Below are 22,821 nucleotides of genomic sequence, written 5' to 3'. Positions count from 1 at the left end.
TGCGTAACCGGTTTTCCACAAATATACGAGTTTGCTTGGTCATCGTTACCATCGAGTACACACAGTCACTGTATCAGACTTAGCAGGTCAACCGGAAAAAAAAGAGACGAGGGCGATGGGTCTAAATACAGCCTTATGATTGAAAACACCCTTAATGCAAATCAGTGCAATGGGGAATTTACACTGCAGTTTTTGAGAGGTCTGATGTCAAGTAATAAGCGAGCGACTCCATTTTATGTGATTATTCACTAACATGGTGGCTTTCTACTGATATAATATAAGAGATGGATAGGATTAGATAGGAGGGTATGCGATAGAAGGGCTGATATTTGAGAGATCTCATGTCAAGCAATAAGCGAGCGACTCCATTTTATGTGACTATATACTGACATGGTGGCTTTCTACTGAGAAAATATAGAAGACTGAGCAGATAAGATAGGAGGGCATGCGAGAGAGTGAGAAGACATTGATCAGGAGATGGAAAGAAAGTGCGAAGAGATACACGATGCGAAGGAAGGAATGAGTGAGGAAATTGAGGATGAGAAGGAAGGAAGGGGTGAGACCGTGAAGAAAAATATACATGTAGGAGAGGAGTTGCTGAAGCTGAGTTCTCGGCAGAAATTCACATTGATGAATGGTGCACTTGCTAACTTCGCTTCATCCACGTGCTACACTGTGATGCAACCATTTCTCCGAGATGAGGTGAGTGAGAATACAGAGACTGTTTTTATAGAAAGAGAATTATCATTTTTATTATATATATTTTTTGTCTTCTAGAGGACAAAATAGATTCATCCTAGATGGCCTAAAACGCAATACCATGCGTGACCACAAAACTTACGAGAACTTTATGAAAGTGGGATAGCACAACGCATGACATTTGATGCCCCGTAACAGAAAGCATATATTTACAAAGAGGTCCCATTGGGGGGTAGTGATCACAGTTCACGGGAAATAAAACCATCAATTCACAAATCACAGCAAATGATATTTTACTCATATTTCACTGATAATGTGCATCGAAAATCCTGAAAATCAGGAATCGCTGGGTATCGACTCGTTTCATGAAAAGCGAAGAATGAAAAGCCGCATTTAAGAGTCAGGGGAAAGGGGTGCTTCACGAATCACACTAAGATATGAACGTTTTACTCTTCTCGGGGATAAAAACAAGTCTTTCATGGGTAACTAAAATACCCTATTAGACCCTCTACAAAGGTAACACGCAATGTATGTTGAATGCATGCTAATGTGTAGAGGACTTGGAATCTAACCAAAACAAGAAGAAAGTTAACTGTGGATGTATGCTGGCAGCTTTTTTCTTTGCTGCGTGGCACTCTAATTAATCATTATTTCTGATCCAACTCTCCTCCAAATCCCGTGAAATTAAATTTGATTTTATGCAAATTTAGTATAATATATCATAACCTCAATATGAAAAAATAGGCTTCATGGTCACATGTATGTTTTATATGAATAACATGTACCGATATAATGGTGTCAACCAGTAATATAACCCGTTTGTGCCCGTTAACGACCTAGTTCAGGTTAAAGGCATTTGTGCTGTCTCACTGCATTGTTTGTATTTTCTTTCCTCAGGCAATAAAAAAGGACGTGTCTCTGACAGGTGCAGGGGCAATATTTGGATGTTATGAGGTCGTCATGTTCTCCTGTTCCCTTATTATTGGTTCACAGGTACGAATGGTCGTTTAATTATTTTTCAGCCTGTTACATCTTTCTTTTTTTATAAGCTTTGTTGTAACACCATTCGGTCAAATGTTTTATTGAAATTAATCCAATTTCAAAGTGACTTTCAATAAGATATCATTTAGTTCTGCCAGCATTACAAAAATTAAAACACCAATTTCATCTCTTGAAAAAACGTTGAAAATTACATTATCTTTCTTTAATTAACTTAGAAGGCATTCTAAACAGAAGCTCCAAGGATGTATTGATCCATAGGTAAAATATGGCAGACCCTATACATAAAGAAAAACCGATTCATCCGCTGATGGTGTCCCAGCCTCCACACACGCCATTTAACGGATTAAATCACGGCTTCTGTAAGGCTTCGTCTATCTTATGATCACGGTCTGTGCCCTGAATATCCCGCGGCGTAATTACTGGCAGCGCGAGCCAGTTACTTATAGTAACTTATAGTAACTGGCTCGCGCTGCCAGTAATTACGCCGCGGGATATTCAGGGCACAGACCGTGATCATAAGACATTCCGCGAATAGAAAATAGAATTTAGAAAATAGACATTGCATGTGAATGAAGCCTAATTGCTAGGCCTCTGCAAGGACGGCGCTTGTGGAGGTGGGGGAGATCATCAACGGATTAGTCGCCTATTGTTTCACCTAGGGTCCGCCATATTTCATCCGTGGATCAGTATATCCTCGGACTTTCTGTTCTGAATGGCCTCTTATTTTGTTTCAGTTATCTCGCATTGGCTCTAGGCGTTGTTTTTACACTGGGACATTTGTAATTGGCGTGAGTTCGTTGTCCTTTGGGTGCGTAAATTTTTGTCGACATGGAATCTTTTTTCTGCGTTGTCTGGGGAGATTGATTATCTTTGACTATTGATTGTGATAGTCATGTTATGAGCGTTAGTCTTTATTAACCCCTTTGTCAAGATTTACGCTATCCAAAACGGAAAAATACACGCAATTCTTCAACAGTTTGGATGTGTTATACCTTGTTGATGAAGCAAAAACAGAACAAAAAAATTGAGAGAGAAACGTACATGTATGATCGTTTGATTTTTATGTAAATATCTAACACCCAAACATTTGTGTTTGCAATGTTTGTGTTTGTAATGTTTAAACTGCGTGTGGCTGTCAATCAGATCATGACCAAAGTATCAATAACATATTTCATTTGAATAAATCCTGTCGCTGAATAATTAGAAAAGAAAAATTTAAATAATAAAATGCCATTTATGAATCTTACCTGTGTAAGGTATATTGTTTTAGTCTTTTAGGTGCCTGTCCTCCCGGTGACACTTTTCTTGGGCTTGCTGTATCAATACGTATGATAGAATCATTGGGTGCGGCAATGATGTTAACGGCCAACTATGCCCTAGCAACAAAGGAGTTTAGAGATAACGTAGCAACAGCGTATGTAAGTAGATGACAATCCTTAGTTCTGTATGATACTAATTAATTTTTTTTAATTCAGCAAAAAAAAAAAAAAAAAAAAGAATCATTGGCGATCGAGTTAAAGCATGTATGATATATGAACTTAAACTGAATACGCAAGAAAAATATGCAGTTTTCCGTAAGATTGTACGATCTTTAATTTTCAAACATTTTGCTCTAAGCATCAATGATTTGCAATCGTCATATGATTATACATTATAATCAAGTGTTTTTACTTTATACATGTATGCCTTTATTTAAACAGTGCATATCTCAGAAAATCGAATAAATCGATGAAATTGAATTTCTTTTTAGTGTTACATGTAGATAATACCTCTACATTCTATTTCACCTTAGATTCCGTTTAGATAATGTTATGTGCATCGAAGTTTTGATATTTCTCTCTTTAGGGGTTCTTAGAAATGTGTGCAGGATTTGGCCACGTCTTCGGCCCCTTGGTCGGTGGCGGCCTCTATCAGCTGGGAGGGTTTGGCCTGCCGTTCTTCGTGACGGGACCAATGACCATTGTCATAGCAACTGTGGCCTTTTTTACTCTACCAAACGAAAACAAAGATGAAGGTAACTTGTCACATGAATATTTGCTGTCCAGTTATGGGAAATTTCCGCCGGTAAGAGTTGATAGAGCCTTTGTTTTCCTGAAATTACGGTCACATATACGGCCATAAATTACGGTCATAATTTTTTAAGCAGACTACTTGATGCACATGTACCAGGGACAGCAAAGAAACCAAAGGAGTAAGTTATTGAAGAAGTAGAAGGCATAATTAAGGCACCAAACGCTGACCATGGCTGATAATGGCATTAAAAAACAATTAGATAAATTGGTAATAAAAGTCAAAATAAATCGCAAGAAATAGTGGAACACGGAGGGAATATATTGGACAGCGTCACAGAATGAAGACGCATAGAAAACCCTAGAAATGTCGGTTGACAGGGTTTAAGACAGTTGAACCAGCATAATCGCCTTTAACGGTCCGCAGGGAACCTGATGATGACATAGAGTTATAATCAGTGTAATTAAAGGGCAATCAATTCAAGTATTGCCTTCTTCCTCATATTTATCACTTCCAAATACTTCCATGTAACCTGCTCGACTTTTCATTCACAGAAAGGCCGTCAGACTATGGACAGCTCATTAAATTAGCAAAGATACCCGCCATACCTCTGGAACAACTGGCCGTTTGGGTAGAATTTTTTGGACTTTGTGCTTTAAGTCCCACACTAGGAGGTCATTTGCAGAATGTAAGATTTTTAAAATTATAAAGTCATTGCAACTTATTTTTTTATAAAACTGCTTGCATTATTATGACTAAAGAGAAACGAAAGTTTTGTGAAATATATTCTCGATACCACTTCATTGCTTATTTTATTAATTATGTCAACTTTGTGACGCTTATGTAAAGAAATTTGTATAAATGTTGCATTTGCAGGTTGATGCATCTATCCAAGGTAACCATATAATGATCGGCCTGGCGTTTGCTCTGTGTGGGATCTTTTACATGTGCTCAGTACCCTTGGTAGGCTTTATAACAGACAAATATGTGAGTAGCTTTATATTTCTTTATTTCATTTATCTTTTTCTCCCTATTCTTTGTATTAAACTGCAGTAAGCCACATAAAAAAGTTTTTCGAAATAAAATTAGACCGAAACAGACAAATAGAAATACGTAATTTAGTAAAACGTTTCGTTAAATTTGCTCAACACGGATTTATTTTTGGTTAAAGAAGACGGACATTTTGGGGAAAAGACCAAATTATCTTGTTGTTTTTTCTTTAAGTATGTTTTTGAAACAGTTACCTGGTGTGGAGAAAAACGTCACCCCGATAGTAAACCGACGATTTTCTCATTTAAAATACTCTGGTATGCTCCGCTATGCTACATGTAAACTATGTTATGCCATGCCTTACCATACCGTATACACCACAATATAACATTACATACATTTACCATACCATACTAAACTATTAAAATATGTGTCACCCTTCCAGCGTTTATAAACATTGCTGCAAGGTTGACCAAAGTTTTAATTTTTCTATCATATAAGAACTATAGGCAACCGATCGTCTTGAAAATTGAGTATGTGAGTGGCTTTAGCACCATATTGAGCTACCTAGCGTTACCATTGAAACACAAAAACACCCAAGGCTGGGTTGTTCCATAAGAACCATTCAGAGGGTTGGACAGCATCATAATCAAACAGGCACGTGAGCCAGATTCCCTTGGTAATGAGGCCGACCGAAGGAAACCGCATCCAGAGAAGAGAGAATTTTAATACTCTTTTCTCTTAGATAACGTTTCATGACATTAAGGAAATTGACTGCAACATTTAACAACAATAGGGCAAAGCATGTTTCTGCGTTTACCGTCAAAAGACGTCTGCACAAGCACCGTTATTTTGGCATTGTTTCTTTGTTCTATTGTTTCTCCCATCAGTTAGGAGACCAGTGATCCCTTCCAGGAACCATCTACGTCGAGTCAGATGGTATATTAGAACTCAGGCACAGACACCAGTCAATAACTGGATTATGACACTTTTCTTAGATGAAAACAGGTTAAGCGTTATCCGAATTTATGGACGCGTAAGGGTTTTGAGCACAGCTGCTAAGAAGTATCTTCCCAATTTTCTACTTTTGTCGACAGGATGCTTCCCCGATATAAGTCATGCACGGGGTGTATTATTGGCTACTTAGGTTTGGGCGAGCTGGCAGTGGTCAGAATTTCTTTAGGGCCATGACCACCCATTTATGTTTCAGAATGGTAATGCTACTCCAAGTACAGTAAATACAACAATAGGCTGGTTGTATGCAAGCCAGACCCAGACCCCCTCCAATGGCCAATTCAACACAGAAACTCATTTAAAAGGTGTGGTTTATCCTATGTTCAAGCAGGGTCTTTCCTGCATGTAGCTAATGGGAAGTGTCGGGAGGGATAAAGGGGTTCGTTAATTAGCATGCTTGGCGTAGCGACACTATTTTGAATCTGAAGTAAAAGTGGCACCCGTTTTACTTTATAGAATCACAGGAAGGTGATTATAGTCTCGGGACTCATCGTGACAGCTTTATCCTTTACTCTCATTGGACCCTGGGTGCCCCTGACTGAACTATTTCCAAACGACAAGGGGTAGGTATCAATGTCATTAATTTTATTTCATGACGACATCAATTTTGATTGAATTATACTGTTGCCAGGTGAAAATATTGCGAATCGACTTAGCTAATCGACGATTTTCCTAAGTGTACCTGTAGGTACCATTAAAGTTGGTAAAATGCGTTCTTACTAAAATAATTTTCCCGTAAAATCTATGACTCGATCTGAAACATCTACGATAAATCAAAAGCTGCTCTTAACTTTGGATTTCAGGGCAGCGTGGGCTGTTTTCTTGGGGAATTGTCTATGTGGGATTGGAACCGCCAGTATCACTGTAGCTGTCATGGCAGATTGTGTAAACGAAGCCGTGTAAGTTGAGACCTTATGCGGCATTCCGTATATTGAATATTATTATAATTTACTTAAAAAACAAATGTCATTTTTTTTCGAAAAGTAGACTAAGCATCAATTAAAATGTTCACAAAACGTTCAAAAATTGTCGTCAGTTTTCAATATTCTAGTTAAAAGCGCAAATGTCATTAGTTTGTTACATGAATTATTATCGTATTATGTAAGTCTAGATCTTTATCACATTTCATTATAATAACTGAGAATATTACCCCATTCAGTTGTATTGCTATTGCATTTTATTGTGCTAGTTGGTATTATTTTACCTCATTCGTTTTATTTATATGTACAATTGCAGGTCCCATGGTTTACCAGATAGTATAATCACATATGGTAATTTGTCCTCAATATTCAATACATCTATGGGTCTAGGGTAAGAGTCTGTATGGTTCCTCTTCGTTTTACTTGCTTTGTTAAATCAGTAAATGTAGCAGTTATATGAATTTATCTCACGTGTTATTCTTGCTATAGATTTGTTTATAATTATCCCAGTGCTGTATGCTCTGTATAAGTTTTAAAAATACTAAAACGTTGTAGGTATTTTTGCTCATTCTGAAACATTTTTTCACGTGAATAAAACTTGGGTCAAAGGTCAAAATGTATTCAGTGCTGTAACACGTTGAAGCAGCCAGGTTATAATCGACATGCTTGTTTTTAATTCAGAGGAGCTCTTCATTACTTTTAATTATCCAAGAATAAAATAGCTAGCAAAATTGAATTTTAGATGTTCACAGTTTCTTTTGACAGTTTCAGTCACTCATGTTTGTCTTCTACAAATTATTGGGCTCCCCCCTCTTTAAAAGTTTAATTTAGTTTAAGAAAATAAACATAAAACTCGTATGTATGCCTTACTTTCCCAATTAATTTACTTCACGCAAAACTCTCCATATAAATTTGAATAATTTTCTTTATATGTTGAAGGAACTTCATAGGGCCGATTTTGGGAACAGCCATCGTGGAACATAATCCATTCAGCACGTTATCGGCAGTCCTTACGGGGCTCTGTCTGGGAGAAGTAAGTACTGCCAGGACAAAAACAGTAATTCTGCATGAAAAGTTTTTCTTTTTATAAAGTGGGTCACAAACCCTCATGTAAATCACACTTTTGATGAAGGGAAATAATTAGGTAAGTAACCCTAAACAAAGAGTGCCTCTTTGAACCTGTTTTATTTAAATACGTGTTCGTTTTTACATCTTTCTCTATCTCTCTGCATTCTGGTTCAGGATGTTAACAGATATCCTTACCTAAGCATTTTCATGGTATGGAGGCGGCAAATTCTTCTATGAACATACGTAAATTTTATTCATATACTGGTTACTATATGTGCGTCTTGTGTTTGTTTTCAGGCTGGTCTCCTCGTTCTATACTGCGGGATAATCTATGCGGTACTTAGAAGGAGACGTAAATGGTCCCGGTACAGCAGCACTGACAGTTCCATTGACAGTGCCACTTACAATCACATTCATAACGACAGTAGTTTACTGTTATTGCCACCAACCCCTTATCCAGTATTACAAGAACATTACTTGCAGTCGGAGTATGAATGACGCTGCCCTCAGTTTTAACTAGTCACGAAGCTAGATTGTAGTTCGCCGTACCTGGGGCCCGATGCACGAAGCAGTCGTTAATAAGAATAACTACCGACCGAACTATCTCGCTAACGATTAGTGCAGGTTAGGGTTATTTAGAGTATTGGGGTTAGTATATGGGAAGAATGTCACCTGTACAAAGTAACGGGAAGCGGACTACGGTTCCTAGCGGACTTCCATTCCTGTCACACCGACCATAGGGCGGTTCATTCCCCCCACCCCCACCCCACCCGGCTAACGCGCCCGCAATCATATGGATAATACATAGTACGCTAAGTGTAAAATAAAGTTGTCAGATATGTACAAGTGACATTTAGTAATAAGCCAAAACTGTAAATACATTCTTGGGAGATTGGATTGAGGTATAGAACTCCAGTCCCCTTATAGCCTAGAAAACGGAACTTTAATTGCCATGATACGGTACCTTGCCGCTGACCTGGCACCTATTATTGGCTTCGTTATTTTATACTGTTTATATTGACAGTTACCACATTTTGCTGTACTAATAGTGACCGTTATCACATTCATTGTGTTTCTTGGAAATGCTATCAAATTTCATTGTGCTAGTTGGGAATATTTTTACATTGCATTATGTTACTTTAATGTTATCAAATCCATTGAGCTATAGCTATTTTCACATTTCATTGCGTTTGTTGAATGTGTTCTGTCAACTCAGACTGTCATCTCGTTTAATTGTTGTAGTTGAGATTAACTAAACTCATCAGCATCTTTCATATTATTGCAGGCCCAATGGCTAACCAGATAATATGAAAACATGGTACATGTCAGCAATATACCATACATCTATGGGTCAGGGGAAAGATATCCTATTCATTTATTGTATAGTTTTGTTAAACAAATAAAAGTATGCTGTTATATTGGAGAGAGTATATGATATTATAACGTATGTTTCTATTATAAATTTTTTGGTATTTATTGTTTGTTCTATATCAGACGATACTGCTACGATACAAAAACGTGATGGTTTTTCTGACAGTCAGTTTGTGAGAATCTTTTCATGCATAATAATGTGTCAGGTCAGCATTATTGTACTATCCCTTAGAAAAATACCAGACCTGCTGCAAATTCTATCACAAATTCACTGCAAATTTGCTACAAATTTGCTGCAAATTTGCTACAAATTTGCTGCAAATTTGCAAAAGCTTGAATACTTTCTTGCAAAGTTACTGCAAACTTAATATGGAAATTTGCCGGAACATGCAGACTTTTCTTGCAAACCTGCTGCAAACTTGAGTTGTCATGTCAAATTTGTTGCAAATGAGCAGCAATACATTTTTTCTTGCAAAGTCCTGCAAATTACATGTAGTTGCTGCAAATTTTTCATCTTTTAAAGGATAGTGAAGGAAAATAAAAGTGAACCTGTTTCTTTCGAATTTGGTGAGGTTCTTTTTTTATTTTCAGTGATATAAGCGAGATTCAGCCTGTAGACGCAAAGTCGAGATTTTCCGTGGTTACATCTTAATAACATTAAAATAATACAATAACAATTATAGTCACGTTATGCGCAGTAATATCCCCGTTTTATAAAACTGAATTATAATTTTGTAAATGGAAAATGAGTAAAAACTCACCACAAATTATTTAATTTCACGTATAACTCCAGCTTTCTTTGGATTTTTTCTTTCTTTTAATGAACTAAATCGGGCCACTTATTGGGGCAGCCATTGTGGAACATGTTATCGGGAGGCCTTACGGGAGAGCAAAACAGTAAATAAAACTTGAAACGCGTGCGTATTTGTGAAGTGGACCTCAAACCCTATATGAAACACATTTCTGTTATGAAGAGAGAGAAATAACGATTGGGAATTAAGTAGAAATAAATATATGAAATGAATGGTTCCAAAACAAAGGTGTCTTTTTTAACACTTTTTAATTAAAATATGTGTTCGTTTTCAAACTTCTCTTTCTATCTCTCTCTCCTTCTTTCGCTCTGTCAGTGGTTGTGCATCTGCACAAATAGCCTTTCATAAATCGAACTATCATAGTACATTTATGGAGGCGGCCTTGGCCTCTATGAACTTTATTATAATGTATATATGGCTGCCCTCCTCGTTCTGTACTATGCAGTAGTCTATGCGGTATTTAGAAGGGGTCGTAACAGATCCGGATACAGTAGCATTGATAGTGCCATCGACAGTGTGGCTTATACAGTGACCTACTGAACGCCATGAGAACATTACTGTTGCAGCCACCCCCCACCCCCCTTAAAACAGAGTCATTACGTGCAACCAGAAAGTATGACCGATGATGACGTCAATTATAACTGGACCCAGCGCTTGTAAATTGACATAAGTCTGTAAATGATTGCAACCATTAATTACAAGCATTTAGTCTAATCGCTTATAGCGGAAATTGCATAGGGGCTTTAGTGTCCCTCATACTAGCTTTTTTTTATGCCATACGTGAATGATAAATCTAATAACTAAGCGTTTGGACATAATGCTGCAAATTATCAATTTTGTTGTTTTTGCTGCATGTCCTATTACATACATACGGCCATCAACTTACATGTTTATAATGTCAGAAATGTTTTAGGACAATATTTTTGCATGCAAAATTTGTTGTTCTCAGTGTTGTACATTGCTCATCCCTATACTGTCAGGATAGCACATGCAAACTTGCAGCAGGTGCAAATCCAGATTCTTCTTCTTTAAACCATATAACCATATGAGCTCGTTAAAAACAGCAGCCTAACAGATCCGCGGATCAAATATGGCCGACCCACTCGAATGCTTGTTGAGTAATCCCCGCGGGGGATCTATTCGGTGTCATAATGGGGAACTAAGCGGCAAGCTTTTATGTGGGTCGCCATATTTGATCATCGGATCTGTTAGTCCGCTTTTCTGAATGCGTTCCATGTCTCCCATTGAGCATGCCGGGAATGAATTGAGAAGATGCGTCTTTATAACCGCCAGTCCCAGCCTACGACCGTCGTGGAGTTAAGAGCTGCTCTGGTGGAAGAATGGAGAAAGATGAATGATAAAACCATAAAACCACAGACATACCATTAAAAAACACGTTTTTTAAGCTAATATATATAACTTTTTTTCAATATGTATTCACTATTAAAGTAGGGTGATAATATATGTACACTATAGCATGTGTAACATCGATAACATTCCATAAATGCAGACTAAGTCCATTTTCAAAGGCACCGGTATGAGTATAAGGCTGCCCCATCTTCCTTTTTAAGCGCTGGTTTATTATAATTCTTACCGCAGATCTAAGATCAACTTGAGATACAAATGCCATCAAACAAAAAATCCTGAATAAAAAGTCAATGCTCATATAAAGGATGGTAACGCGGTTTTCATAGTCCAGCGGGATTCTTTTCAAAACCCTGCCATCGAAATGCCTTTATGCCTTTTTTAATGTCCATGTAGTGTACATGCTACATCGTAAATCATTTTATCTCAACCCATTAAAAAGGAGCTGTTCGCACCGTTATGTATCCTCCTCGCGTGCATAACAGCACACTTCTGTGACGAATGGTTTGTGTTATTATGCCGTAAAATGCAGTCCGCAGATATTTTATCAATCAACGTTCAATTTCAACACTCCTGTGTTTCACAATTTTGTAGGATCCGTGGGCAAACTTCTTGTCCCCTTTGATCTGTCTGTTTTTGGTAAGCCATTGCTAATGTTTAAGTCCGATATTATTTCACTGAAGTGAACTTCTACGGAGGCTTCTTTAACTTATCCTGTAGCGGACATTATTTTGACACAAAAGTTAGTTTAAATATATTATTGGTAATTTAGCTAGTACATCTGTCCATTAAATAAAGATATATTTTCCCATTGCTGTTAATGATAGTATATTGAACAAGTTTTGATCTATGCACCCGTATAGAAATAAACTGAATAGAGAAAAAATGGTCACAGGGTTACGACCACAGTTGGGGCAATCATTTATTTGTGAAACCAACCCTTGTACTTACCATGATGTACCAGCACATGTCTTGCACAACACTGCTCGTCCTTGGCGAATGGTCTAAATCGCTGAAATGAATTATTTAAATGTGGCACGCAAATTCTTTGTTTTCAGTAATTAACTTGAACGGTCAGCGAGGGATTTATGTACACACTGAGCGCGGCTTAGAGCGTCAAAGCTAAAGGGGACACATTTCGCATAGTTAAAAGATATAAGGAAGAAAAGGGGTATATTTGGATGGCAGGTAGAAAAATACAAAAAAAAAAAAAAAATAAAAAGAAGAATACTGCATTTTAATGTGCATTGGTGCGGGAATGCTCAGAACACCAGGATAACTAAATCTACCCTTGTTAACAGTCCTGTATTTAATCGTAAAAAACATTCATGCATGGTTATTGACAATAAAAAAAAAATTGGTGAATTAATATTCAACATATCAGTGTGAAAGGCCATTTTGTTATTTTAAGTACATCTGCATCACGAAGAAATGTTTTTTCTACCTACCTGTATATTATTATCCATTTTACTCACGAAAGTTCGTGCTGAGTGACTTGCATTTTTAAAACAGGGGAAAATGGATATAGCCTGACATGAAACCTGTTATTTCTTTCTATAAAATTAATCACCACATATTTATCCTCACAAAAGGTGTCAGCAAAAGGACTTAGTATTCTAAATTTACAAAGGGGTTTAGACCAAACAGGCGCATGGGCAAGATTTCTTGTGTAAGGCCTAGGCCCATTGAAGAAAACCACACCAAGAAAAGTAAGAAAGCTAGCTAATAAGCAGAAAACGTTAGATAATAAAGGAACTTGACTGCAACATTTTACCAGAACAAGGCAAACCATGTTTCTGAATTTACTGTCCTAATGCCCCTATTTCACACAGACCACGAATCCCTCGAATCGCCAGGAATTGATAAATTTCAGGATTCGCAGTTGAATCGAATCCTGAAATTTGATCAAGAATTCCAAGAACTGACTACGAATATATACGAATCTGTTAAGAACTTCACGAACTGATTAATATTCAACCACGAATCCTGAACTTTGTCAATTCCTTGCGATTCGTGGGATTCGTGGTCTGTGTGAAATAGGGGCATAAGACGTCTGCATGCACAATCGCCGTTATTTCGGCAGGGTTGCTGTTAGGAGACAAGTGACCACCGTAAAGAACCGCATACGTCGAGCTCAGTTGTCGGCTGTTGACAGCAGCAGTTCTCACTCAATGAAATCTATACCAGCAATCTTCCCTCTGGGACCTTAGACGAAAGAAGTCATAAGTCTAAGTCTGTGCTAACTGTCTTCAGCCAATGGTTTTAAATCGATTTTTTGTATTTTGTTCAGTTAAGTTCAATGTTTATTTGTTATTGTCACCTTTGATTCTCCGCCAAGACCTCAATGGAAGCCCCATATAGACGGCAAATACTGGTACTTAATACTGGTACGTACTTATACGGTATTTATAGTAATAACCTACTGGCACAGTCAGCTGGCGTAGAATACTGTTTTGTGTGCAAATCACGTGCATCGTTTCAGTTGTTGTTCACATTCACTGCGTGGAAACGAAAAACTGCTTCAATGCCGTGGACCCACTAGGACTACAAAAACTAAACACTACGCGTTTTTACTGCATTTACTCGGTTTCACTAAATTTGTTCATAAATGGTATCTGACAGTAAGGAAAAGGGGGAAGATAGTTTACGATGGAGTACCTTGCAAAAGGTCACACTGGTGAACGGTTGTCTCACCAACGCCATGTTATTCGGCTGTTATTCCGTGCTCCAGCCATTCCTTAGAGACGAGGTAAGGTTGAACACTTTTCGGTGTCATTCTCTCTCTCTCGCTCTCTCAAACCGTCTCTTTTGTCCCCATCTTCGGTATAAATGAAGCACGGGGCGCTGAACTTTACGCGAAAGAGAGCAGATAATTGGCGAGGTGAGATTCAACGTTAATATTTATCTATAAATGATGGAAAAAGCATTCCAATTCTGGTATTTTACATGAAGACTTTTTAAATACATCTGCAGGTGCTTGGAAGAGAAAATGACGTTAACGTTCATCTAGGTACTTACAAGTGGCGGTTAGTATAATAAGACCTATTTGCATTGTTTCTACTATACAAGACAGAAGGGTGCTATTTAAGAATTAACAAATTAGCAAATAACCAATCAACATACCCTATACCAAATTCTCTAGGGTACTATGGATACACCTGTTATTTAACCTATATTATATGAAAACAGGGGTAATCCTACAGAAAAAATATTTATGGCGGCCATCTTGGGTTAATCGGCGATATTGGGACTCTTATACCTCACTTAAATGCTTTATTATTTTACATATAAAACACTAACAATCTGCAAACAGACTGTCAGATAGACATTTTCTACAATTATGAGAATTGTTATGCGTGTAGGTAAAATGCATGCTGCCCTCACCATATTGCCATAGTGCTGGGCTGCAGTAGTATCGAAGCAGCAAAAAAGCATTAACGCAGTAGTGGTGTGGAGCATATTTGCAGTAGAAATGCAGCATAGCCTACTGCAATTCTACCCCAAAAAGTACATAGGTTTGTACAGAGAGGAGCATTAATGCAGCATGATAGAAGCATGTTTCAAATATGTTCCAAATCGAAGCAGATTTGAAGCATGTTTGCAGTATGATTGCAGTAGTCTACTGCGCTGGAGTATCTACTGCGTTTTCTTGCTATGTATGATAAATAAAATCTAAACCATTCGAAATAGCTAAATGAGAACTACATTTAACCGTGAAAATATTTCTTCCGCGTGTTATAATACATTTGTTTATATAAATTTAAAATTATAAAACCGGTTAATGCATGCATGATGCAATATTGCACCTCTTAACCGCCTTCTTTTCCAGGCTGTAGCCAAAGGTCTTTCATTGACTGCTGCGGGCGCCATATTCGGGTGCTATGAAGTCGCCAAGGTCAGCTGTTCTCTTTTCATAGGATCTCGGGTATGTAAGTTAAAGTATCCTACCAACGGCTTCTACACGCTCAATCAATGCGCAACACACGTAAAAGTGCATGTATTCAATGGCTGGGAATTTATTAATGAGAAAAAGAGTAAGATGACTTAATTGAGAATTGAAAAAGATCAAGAGGTGATTTTTAGTCTGAAGATGCTTCTCCCCAAAATGTTACCCAAGGACGTGTGAGTGAGGAATGTTTAAAAATGTAAAATATTCATAAGCCTCTTAGAATACACACCTGATAACGGTTTATTATTTTTTTTAATATTGCGATTTTTTTTGCGTACAGGTGTGTAATCTTTATTTTCATAACAACACGTCGTGCATTTGTATCATTTAAAGTTCAAAAAGATAAAGATTTATTTAACCAATAAAATGTTTAAATTTTACAATATCGGGAATAAAATACTCTACAAAAGCACAGTTACAGCTGTCTGCATAAAAAAGAGATTAAGACTTGTTTTAAACGGAAAACGGGTAAAGGAGAAAAGCAGCATTAAATCGTTTACTCCCCTGAAACAATTCAGGAAATTAAGTCTACCCGATAAGTCTCTGGTGGTTCCATTACCAAAGGAGTCAAACGAGTAAATAGAGTGAGCTTGACTTCTGAACATGGATAGCAACAACATGCAGTATGTGGTCACGGATACATATATGTATATAACCTCGGTGGAATTACATAAGACAGGGGCGGATTTAGGCCGTCTTCTGGGTCTTCTGGAAGACGGTCAGATTTTCAAGTTTACATTGTCAGCCATCTAATGTTTTCTGTCGGAAGACGGTCAAAAATGGAACATGGATCAACAAAGATAATTTGGAAGACTGTCAGAAAATATCTCTGGATCCGCCCCTGTAATATACTTGCTAATAAGTAGAGAAAGTGGACTTGTGGAAGAAGAAGACCAAGTGGAAACCAATAGGCCTTTTTGCAGCTTGGTGACTAGATGTTGACTTCTTTTGCTTACTGAAGAGCTTCCTATCCAGAATAAAAGCTGGAGAAGAAGCTCTTCAGTAAGCAAAAGAAATCACCATCTAGTCATCTACAATGTAGCAGCCAAATGCCTATTCCCATGAAACACGTACGGCCCATACTTATGATAGATAAAATAGGACAAATTCAGTGTGGATTGTACAAGGGGCCGGTATAACAGGAATACAAGTCCTAGGAATGGAAGTCCGGGCTCCCATATAAGCACAGATTAGGGTTATAACGTTAGTTGGTGTATTGGGGTTAGTATATGGCACGAATGTCACCTGGGAAGCGGCGCTCTGTAGGAAGATTCCATAAAAGAACATTTATATCTATATATTTTAATTTCAGTTATCTCGGATAGGAGCCAGGTGGTGTTACTGTGTCGGCCTGGTAGTGCTTGGAACCAGTTCTTTTCTGTTTGGGTAAGTACAGTTTTTAATGGCCATTTTGTCATATTTGCTTTAAAGACAAAAAAGACTATACGTGGAATTTGAAAATGACGGAAAACATGTGATCTTCAAATACTTTCTTTTTACATGTCTCGAAGTTTTCTTTTTAATGTGAAACATGATTTCAAGCAAAATGCAAATTAACCGTAGTGTTATTACCAATGATTATTAAAACATTCCCTGGATTTAGTTATTTTTAACAGTAATGGGTTAGTTTTCCATTAAATATTGTTTAATTCCCCCCACAACATGGAATTACAGAGCTATCTCCTAAATATTCCCCTTTTTTAGATTTCTAGGAGAAATAAAGTCTGGCCAATGGTTTCTTGGCCTCGGAATAACGGTTCGTGTGATGGAATCGGTCGGAGCAGCCATGGCAATGACAGCAAACTACGCTATAATAACCAGAGAGTTTAGGAATGAGGCGGCCACGGCCTACGTAAGTACATAAATAAAAACAGAGGCGTCATGTTGTGTTGAAAATTATTTTTTACGTCCAAGGCTTTCCAATTATTTAAGTTAAATATAATTTCAGCATGCTTTATGTTTTATTTTTCATTTTTAGGGGTTCTTAGAAATGTCCCTTGGGCTTGGGTTAGTCTTCGGGCCTTTGGCTGGTGGCGGCCTCTATCAGCTGGGCGGCTTCGGGCGGCCCTTTTTTGTGTTTGGTCCTGCTGCTGTCATATTAGGTGTCTGGGCATTTTTCACATTGCCGGATGACGACAAGGATGGTAAAACCCGTTCAATTCATTTCATAACCAAAACATACCCTTTTAGGCCTTCATCTACTAATTTTTTTGCATATTTCATATTTATCAAATTTTTGTACATCTCCTCATGCTTGAATTTTCTTAAGACGCCACATAAAATATAACAAGAAAACTATTTTGAGAAAGAGATTGTATCTCAGGTAGTTTTTTATAACTCCTATTTACTGTAGTGCAGAAGAAGACATATAGAAATTTGACACATAATACTTATATATTTTCTTATTATGTATAACAATCTTTGCATTTGTTGCGTACTGTTCCTTACTTTAGAGGCACAGATTACACAGAATAACTGATACATTTCAAGTCGGCGCACACGTGGAGTTGACTGCTGAAATTTAACGTATTGCTTTGCTGGTTATTTTATGTGCGCGCAGGACTTTCATGTGGTATTGCTTACGTTTATTTTAGAAAAGTCTTCGCAACACGGTCAGGTGCTGCAAATATTGAAGAAACCTGTCGCTGTATTAGAATACATTGCGGTGATTATATTGTATTTCGGAATCGGGTCCTTGTCACCTACACTTGGGCGACACTTGGAAAAAGTAAGCTGGTAACACCCAAATTGTTTTCATCGGAGTGTATTTTATTATTGACACAATTTAAAATAAACGAACGATATACCTTAGCCTAAAAGTGCAATGCTTAACTTGGTTTGAGCAAATGGATTTGTGCAAGACATTTAAAAATCATTGGACAACGCTCGTGTACCCTTATAAGAAAGTAGTTTATGAGAACAAAGAATCAAGACACGTTTTAAGAGGAGCAAATAGAATTAAATCATTTTGTGACAATTTCCATTGTATTGATCTCTGAGCAAATGAAGACGTGTTGGTCGCTTCCGTCATCTGACCCTTGTGTACAGGGTTGCTTACTTCATTTGCTCCTTGTGTATCTAGGTAAGTCTCGTTTACAATTTCATAAGTAGGGCACAAGGCCATTTATGAGTCTCTGTAAAAAGCAACTGAAGTAAACTGTATTATTAACATAGTTGATATGGATGTAATTTCCTGTTTATTTCTAGGTGGACAGCAATTTAGAGGGCAACCACGTGATGATAGGCCTTGCATTTTCTCTCATTGGCCTAACATACTCATTTACCGTGCCCCTATTTGGACTAGTATCCAATAAATTGGTAAGTATTGAGTTTGATTTTATAGAAGCTGATTTACTTTAGATAGAATATCTTCTAAGGCTGCCAGAGGTTATTTTTTTATGAACCTGCTTTTCTCAAAATACATTGTTCTATACTGGTACGTATACAACTTGGGAGAACGTAACATTACGTAGCGGGTGCGTCTTGAAACATATCGACACATCTTCAGACCATGCTGTGTACGTAATTGTCCCCCTTTGAACCCACCAAAATGAAAATAATGTGTTATCAATGGTATGTAATACGTGTAATGTCCTCTAGTGTAATGCACCTGTTCCAAAAAAATGGCGCCATTTTATGTCACGTATCTTTTTTTTTTTTTCAATTCCAGAACCGCAACAAAGTGCAGGTTATTGTTGGACTCTTTGTCTCCACATTAGGTTATACTCTAGTGGGGCCCTGGATTCCAGTTACGAGTCTGTACCCTAATGGTGAAGGGTAAGTAGGCCTACAGGTCGATGTGCCCTTTCTATAGATAATGCAAGGATTTAAACCCCCATTTACACTGGACGACGTCCTTTTAACGTCCTTTGTGTGTCCAAGAAACTGGCATCACTGTAGTCGTAGAAAGGAGGCACAAGCGATTTGGTTGCAGAATGAATGCTCAATGATTGACCAGCTGTCGCACGTAAAGTATTTTTTTTTTACTCTCCAGTGTGAGGGGGCTTTAACTTGCCGCTGTAAACATCCACTGGTGGATCCATATTTTACCATTCTAAAGGGAGGCAAGGGACTTTTTTCTTTTGAAAATAGTGGAGAAATCATTTTAGTCATATCATACACGGGCAAGATTAAAAAAAAGGCCTGGATCTGTCTACAATAGTTTTTTTTTCTGTTGGGGTTGGGGCGGGGAAAGGGGCGGGGAAAAGGGTGGGGAAAGGGGCGGGGCTGGTGGTAAAGGAAGTACCTCCGAAGCTAGAGAGAGTCTATGGCCCAGTGTACATCCATTCTGTATAAAGATTTGAGATCGTAACCTTTAGATTCTTTCATCTTATTCATGTTTGGTAATTTTTTGCATAAGAGAAACAAAATAAAAGGTTGTCGGCGTTTTTGCAGTAACATTCCATCATAGGGTCGAAAGTAAAAAATAGTACACTGGTTTAGTAGCACGTCTAGTTGGCAAAATATTTTTGAGCTTTTTAAAAATTTAGATTATAACTTTTATAATTTGCATGGACGCCTTGGTCTATATTTTAGTGCGTCGTGGAGTATATACCTAGGAAGTTGCACCCTTGGGATAGGCTCGGCGTGTACCAACGTAGCAGTAATGGCAGACCGTTTATTAGATGCAACGTGAGTTTACGCTTTTTGAAACAGACCAAAGAACGTCCCATTGTGAAATAAAAACAAGGCTTAAACTGTCATTGCGTTAGTTGCAACGTATCGTGTTCCACTGTCTTAGTTGAGATTTATAATGGCTTGCCTCTTTGCAATCCCACAAACTGTAATGTGTGCACTATTTGCTTGGAAATAATATAATAACTGCATGTTTTCAGGCGTAAGCATTATGTAAATACAATTACTCAACACAATGCAATGTTTATCGCTAAAATACTTCACTTCTATTATCAGAGGGACCTTCAATAAATGTGTCCGTCATCGGCCCAATTTCGAACGTCATACTTGAGTTTGTCCTATTCTCTGAATTGTTATGTTATATTATTTCAGTCGGTTTAGATCAAGGATACATAAATGTTATTGTAATGAGTTAGATGGTCGTTTTTTATTGCAGGGCCTCGGGCTTACCAGATGATATGACCACGTACGGAAGTCTATCTGCCACTTTTGAAACATCCATGGGAATAGGGCAAGTGTCTTCATAATTTCATTCTAGAAACATGTGTTTATTATTATTCTTTTAATTATATATATAATACTATATATGTATTTCTTGCAAATGCGTTTCCTAAGCCATCTTTAGCAGAACTCCAGTTTGGAAAGAGAATGATAGAAATTAATTGGGATCTTTAAAATTTGGTTATATAGAGATACATCCGTAACCTCCGGAGATAACGAGAAAGCGAAACGAAGGCCCGTTCACTGTTCACTTTTGTTGTTAGTTTCGGAATCTTTCGTTTAAACTACATTATCCTACTCACCAATCCCCTAAACAGCATGTAAGTTTGAAAGCAAAAAAAAAAAAAAAAAAAAAAAAATTCACTTTCAACCTAGCAGTTTACATGTCTCTGTGCAGACAAAGCGTGCTTGTCCACAAAAGTAAATGGACCTCCCGTATCTTGATAACGCACGTACATTTTTATTTTAAAACCACCATGTTATTCTTAATTCATCATATTGTAGATGCAAATAATATTTTGAACTTTGACATGGCTGTTTTCAGGGACTTCACTGGCCCTATAATCGGAGGAAGTGTCTTGGACAGCTATCCTTTTAGCACATTATCAGGTGTGCTAACGGGTCTTTGTCTGGGAGATGTAAGTAAAGTTAGGATGGAAAGTTTTTTTAAGCCAGTTAATTTATTTAAAGCAATAATAACTCTTCCTTTGAGATTCAAAATTCCGCATGAAATACATTGTAAACAACGCATGGAAATATATTCTATTGTATTTTACCACTAAAACGGCCGTTATTGTAGTAAAACTAAAATCTGTGCTGTCAATAGGGCTTACGATGCTTTTCTTCCCGGTCATCAAGGCATTCGTTGCTAATGACGTAATGGTGTCACGCGGATTCTCGCGTTCATTCGAGACCAAAATAACATATGGCGGTAAACGCATTAATGCAGACGCAGACGTAAGTTGCGAGTTTTTGTACAGTGCGTCGGATAACGAAAAGCCCAGAATGGCACACATTGTGGATATTAATGTATTTTTAACAAAAAGACGAATATATCTCACGAATCTTATATAGTGTTGTTGTTGTCTGCTTTTCCCGCGGTTTTAAGTAGGTCAACAGTGACTATGCGATGTCAGAGAGAGCTCCGTCAGTTAAAATCTCTTAAGAGATTTTAACAAAAAACCGTACGTTTAGGAAAGAAACCCTGGATTAACTTTGAATGCAGGAATGGGGTCGCTGACCATTGGTAAGTACGGGAAAATTGCCGTTTACTCCAGGAAAATCCAATTTTTGGCCAAAATGAAGAGTTATTATGACTTTAAGCACGTAACACTATATCCCCCTTACATTTCCCTTCCAGTTGCGATAAATTGTATATACCAATACATGATAGAGAAAATATGGTAAAAAATTTTGGAATTTAATTTCCAACAGCAATCAAGTACGCGCGATTGAATGATTTTAAAAATGTCACTTCCTGACATTGTTTCTATTGGCGACGAGACTAACTTTGGGCCAATTTACCTTTGTTACAAAATCACAGTACTATAGTATAGGGTATACCCTATAGTAGGTCTACAGTGACGATACCGGAAGTAAGTATTTCGTAATTACCTGGATGATGGTTGCCACTGTCCTGACAATGACCGCATTTCTAGTACGAATTTTCCAGTAGACAACGTTTCAACATCGTGAGTGTGTGTTTTATTAAGCATATTCTTTTATATTTCAGGTAAGTGTGCTGTTGATGTACCTTACAATCGCCCATGCTCTACGTGGAAGAACGTCGGGATACGCGCCGGTAAAGTCTATCAGGGAATTGCTAATTTTCAAAGATATGCCGCATTATGGAACAGAAAAACATTTCATCCAGACAGGAAAAGATAATAATTGACAAAAAGAAAGTCACTTCTTTGTTCTTTACGGTAGATTGGTGGTTATATATGAGTGAATTAAAAAAAAATAGCGTCCTATTTTAAAAAGTGAATACCCCTTACAAAAATAATAATTTCAAATTGTTTTGAAAGTGGATTGAAAAGTAGATTGACAACAATAATCCGGATATGATAAATGATAATCGGCAAGGAATTATCAGTGAAAGATTCACAGATAAAAATATAAGACAGCTGTTAAATGTCATGAACTATTTGTAGATGATAGAAAAGGATTATCATTCATCATCAAAAGGATAGCATTCGTCATCATGGTTTTATACATTTGGTGAAAAAAAAAAAAAACAGAACCAAAATGACAATAACTGAACAAATAAACGCCATTAAGTACCCAAATATCCTCAGCGATCTAAAACCCAACAAGAGAGTGCCAATGTATTTGTTATGATGCCGCAGCTTCGAACGATAGGGTGTACTTGGCCAAAGTACTATCAAAGGCGTGCGCTGGGTTGCATTCCGTTGCATTCTAATATATTGCAATATTGCAATAAAAGCGAAATAAATGGGTACAATAAACCTATCGTTTGATGCGC

General features: G+C 37.5%; 2 protein-coding genes across 2 annotated transcripts; both read left to right on the top strand.

Annotated features, from left to right (window-relative positions):
• Nucleotides 1-7: 7 nt before the first annotated feature.
• LOC106173479 (MFS-type transporter SLC18B1-like) lies at nucleotides 8-8,871 on the top strand. The gene is made up of 12 exons (XM_086996167.1): nucleotides 8-702; nucleotides 1,597-1,692; nucleotides 2,436-2,509; nucleotides 2,972-3,119; nucleotides 3,547-3,715; nucleotides 4,266-4,399; nucleotides 4,588-4,698; nucleotides 6,172-6,278; nucleotides 6,519-6,614; nucleotides 6,952-7,026; nucleotides 7,575-7,668; nucleotides 8,001-8,871. Exons 1-12 carry the CDS (start codon nucleotides 478-480, stop codon nucleotides 8,199-8,201), a joined length of 1,530 nt encoding a protein of 509 aa, XP_086852293.1. The 5' UTR covers nucleotides 8-477; the 3' UTR covers nucleotides 8,202-8,871.
• Nucleotides 8,872-13,718: 4,847 nt separating this feature from the next.
• LOC106173478 (MFS-type transporter SLC18B1-like) lies at nucleotides 13,719-22,240 on the top strand. The gene is made up of 12 exons (XM_086996083.1): nucleotides 13,719-14,000; nucleotides 15,081-15,176; nucleotides 16,513-16,586; nucleotides 16,905-17,052; nucleotides 17,179-17,344; nucleotides 17,795-17,928; nucleotides 18,408-18,518; nucleotides 18,871-18,977; nucleotides 19,737-19,832; nucleotides 20,272-20,346; nucleotides 20,881-20,974; nucleotides 22,069-22,240. Exons 1-12 carry the CDS (start codon nucleotides 13,860-13,862, stop codon nucleotides 22,228-22,230), a joined length of 1,404 nt encoding a protein of 467 aa, XP_086852209.1. The 5' UTR covers nucleotides 13,719-13,859; the 3' UTR covers nucleotides 22,231-22,240.
• The last annotated feature ends 581 nt before the right edge of the window (nucleotides 22,241-22,821 follow it).

This window comes from Lingula anatina, chromosome 9 (assembly GCF_051362555.1).
Source record: "Lingula anatina isolate TDL-2025a chromosome 9, LinAna3.0, whole genome shotgun sequence".
Lineage (NCBI taxonomy): Eukaryota > Metazoa > Brachiopoda > Lingulata > Lingulida > Lingulidae > Lingula > Lingula anatina.
This window is presented reverse-complemented; position numbering and strand designations above follow the sequence as displayed.

Bases quoted from the DNA above. Each gene is read 5' to 3' on its own strand.
- LOC106173478 (XM_086996083.1), top strand. From the start codon at position 13,860: ATGGTATCTGACAGTAAGGAAAAGGGGGAAGATAGTTTACGATGGAGT. The intron at 17,929-18,407 runs GTAAGCTGGTAA...GTTTATTTCTAG, and splicing joins TTGGGCGACACTTGGAAAAA to GTGGACAGCAATTTAGAGGG. The intron at 18,978-19,736 runs GTAAGTAGGCCT...TCTATATTTTAG, and splicing joins CTGTACCCTAATGGTGAAGG to TGCGTCGTGGAGTATATACC.
- LOC106173479 (XM_086996167.1), top strand. From the start codon at position 478: ATGGAAAGAAAGTGCGAAGAGATACACGATGCGAAGGAAGGAATGAGT. The intron at 4,400-4,587 runs GTAAGATTTTTA...TTGCATTTGCAG, and splicing joins TAGGAGGTCATTTGCAGAAT to GTTGATGCATCTATCCAAGG. The intron at 7,027-7,574 runs GTAAGAGTCTGT...TATATGTTGAAG, and splicing joins AATACATCTATGGGTCTAGG to GAACTTCATAGGGCCGATTT.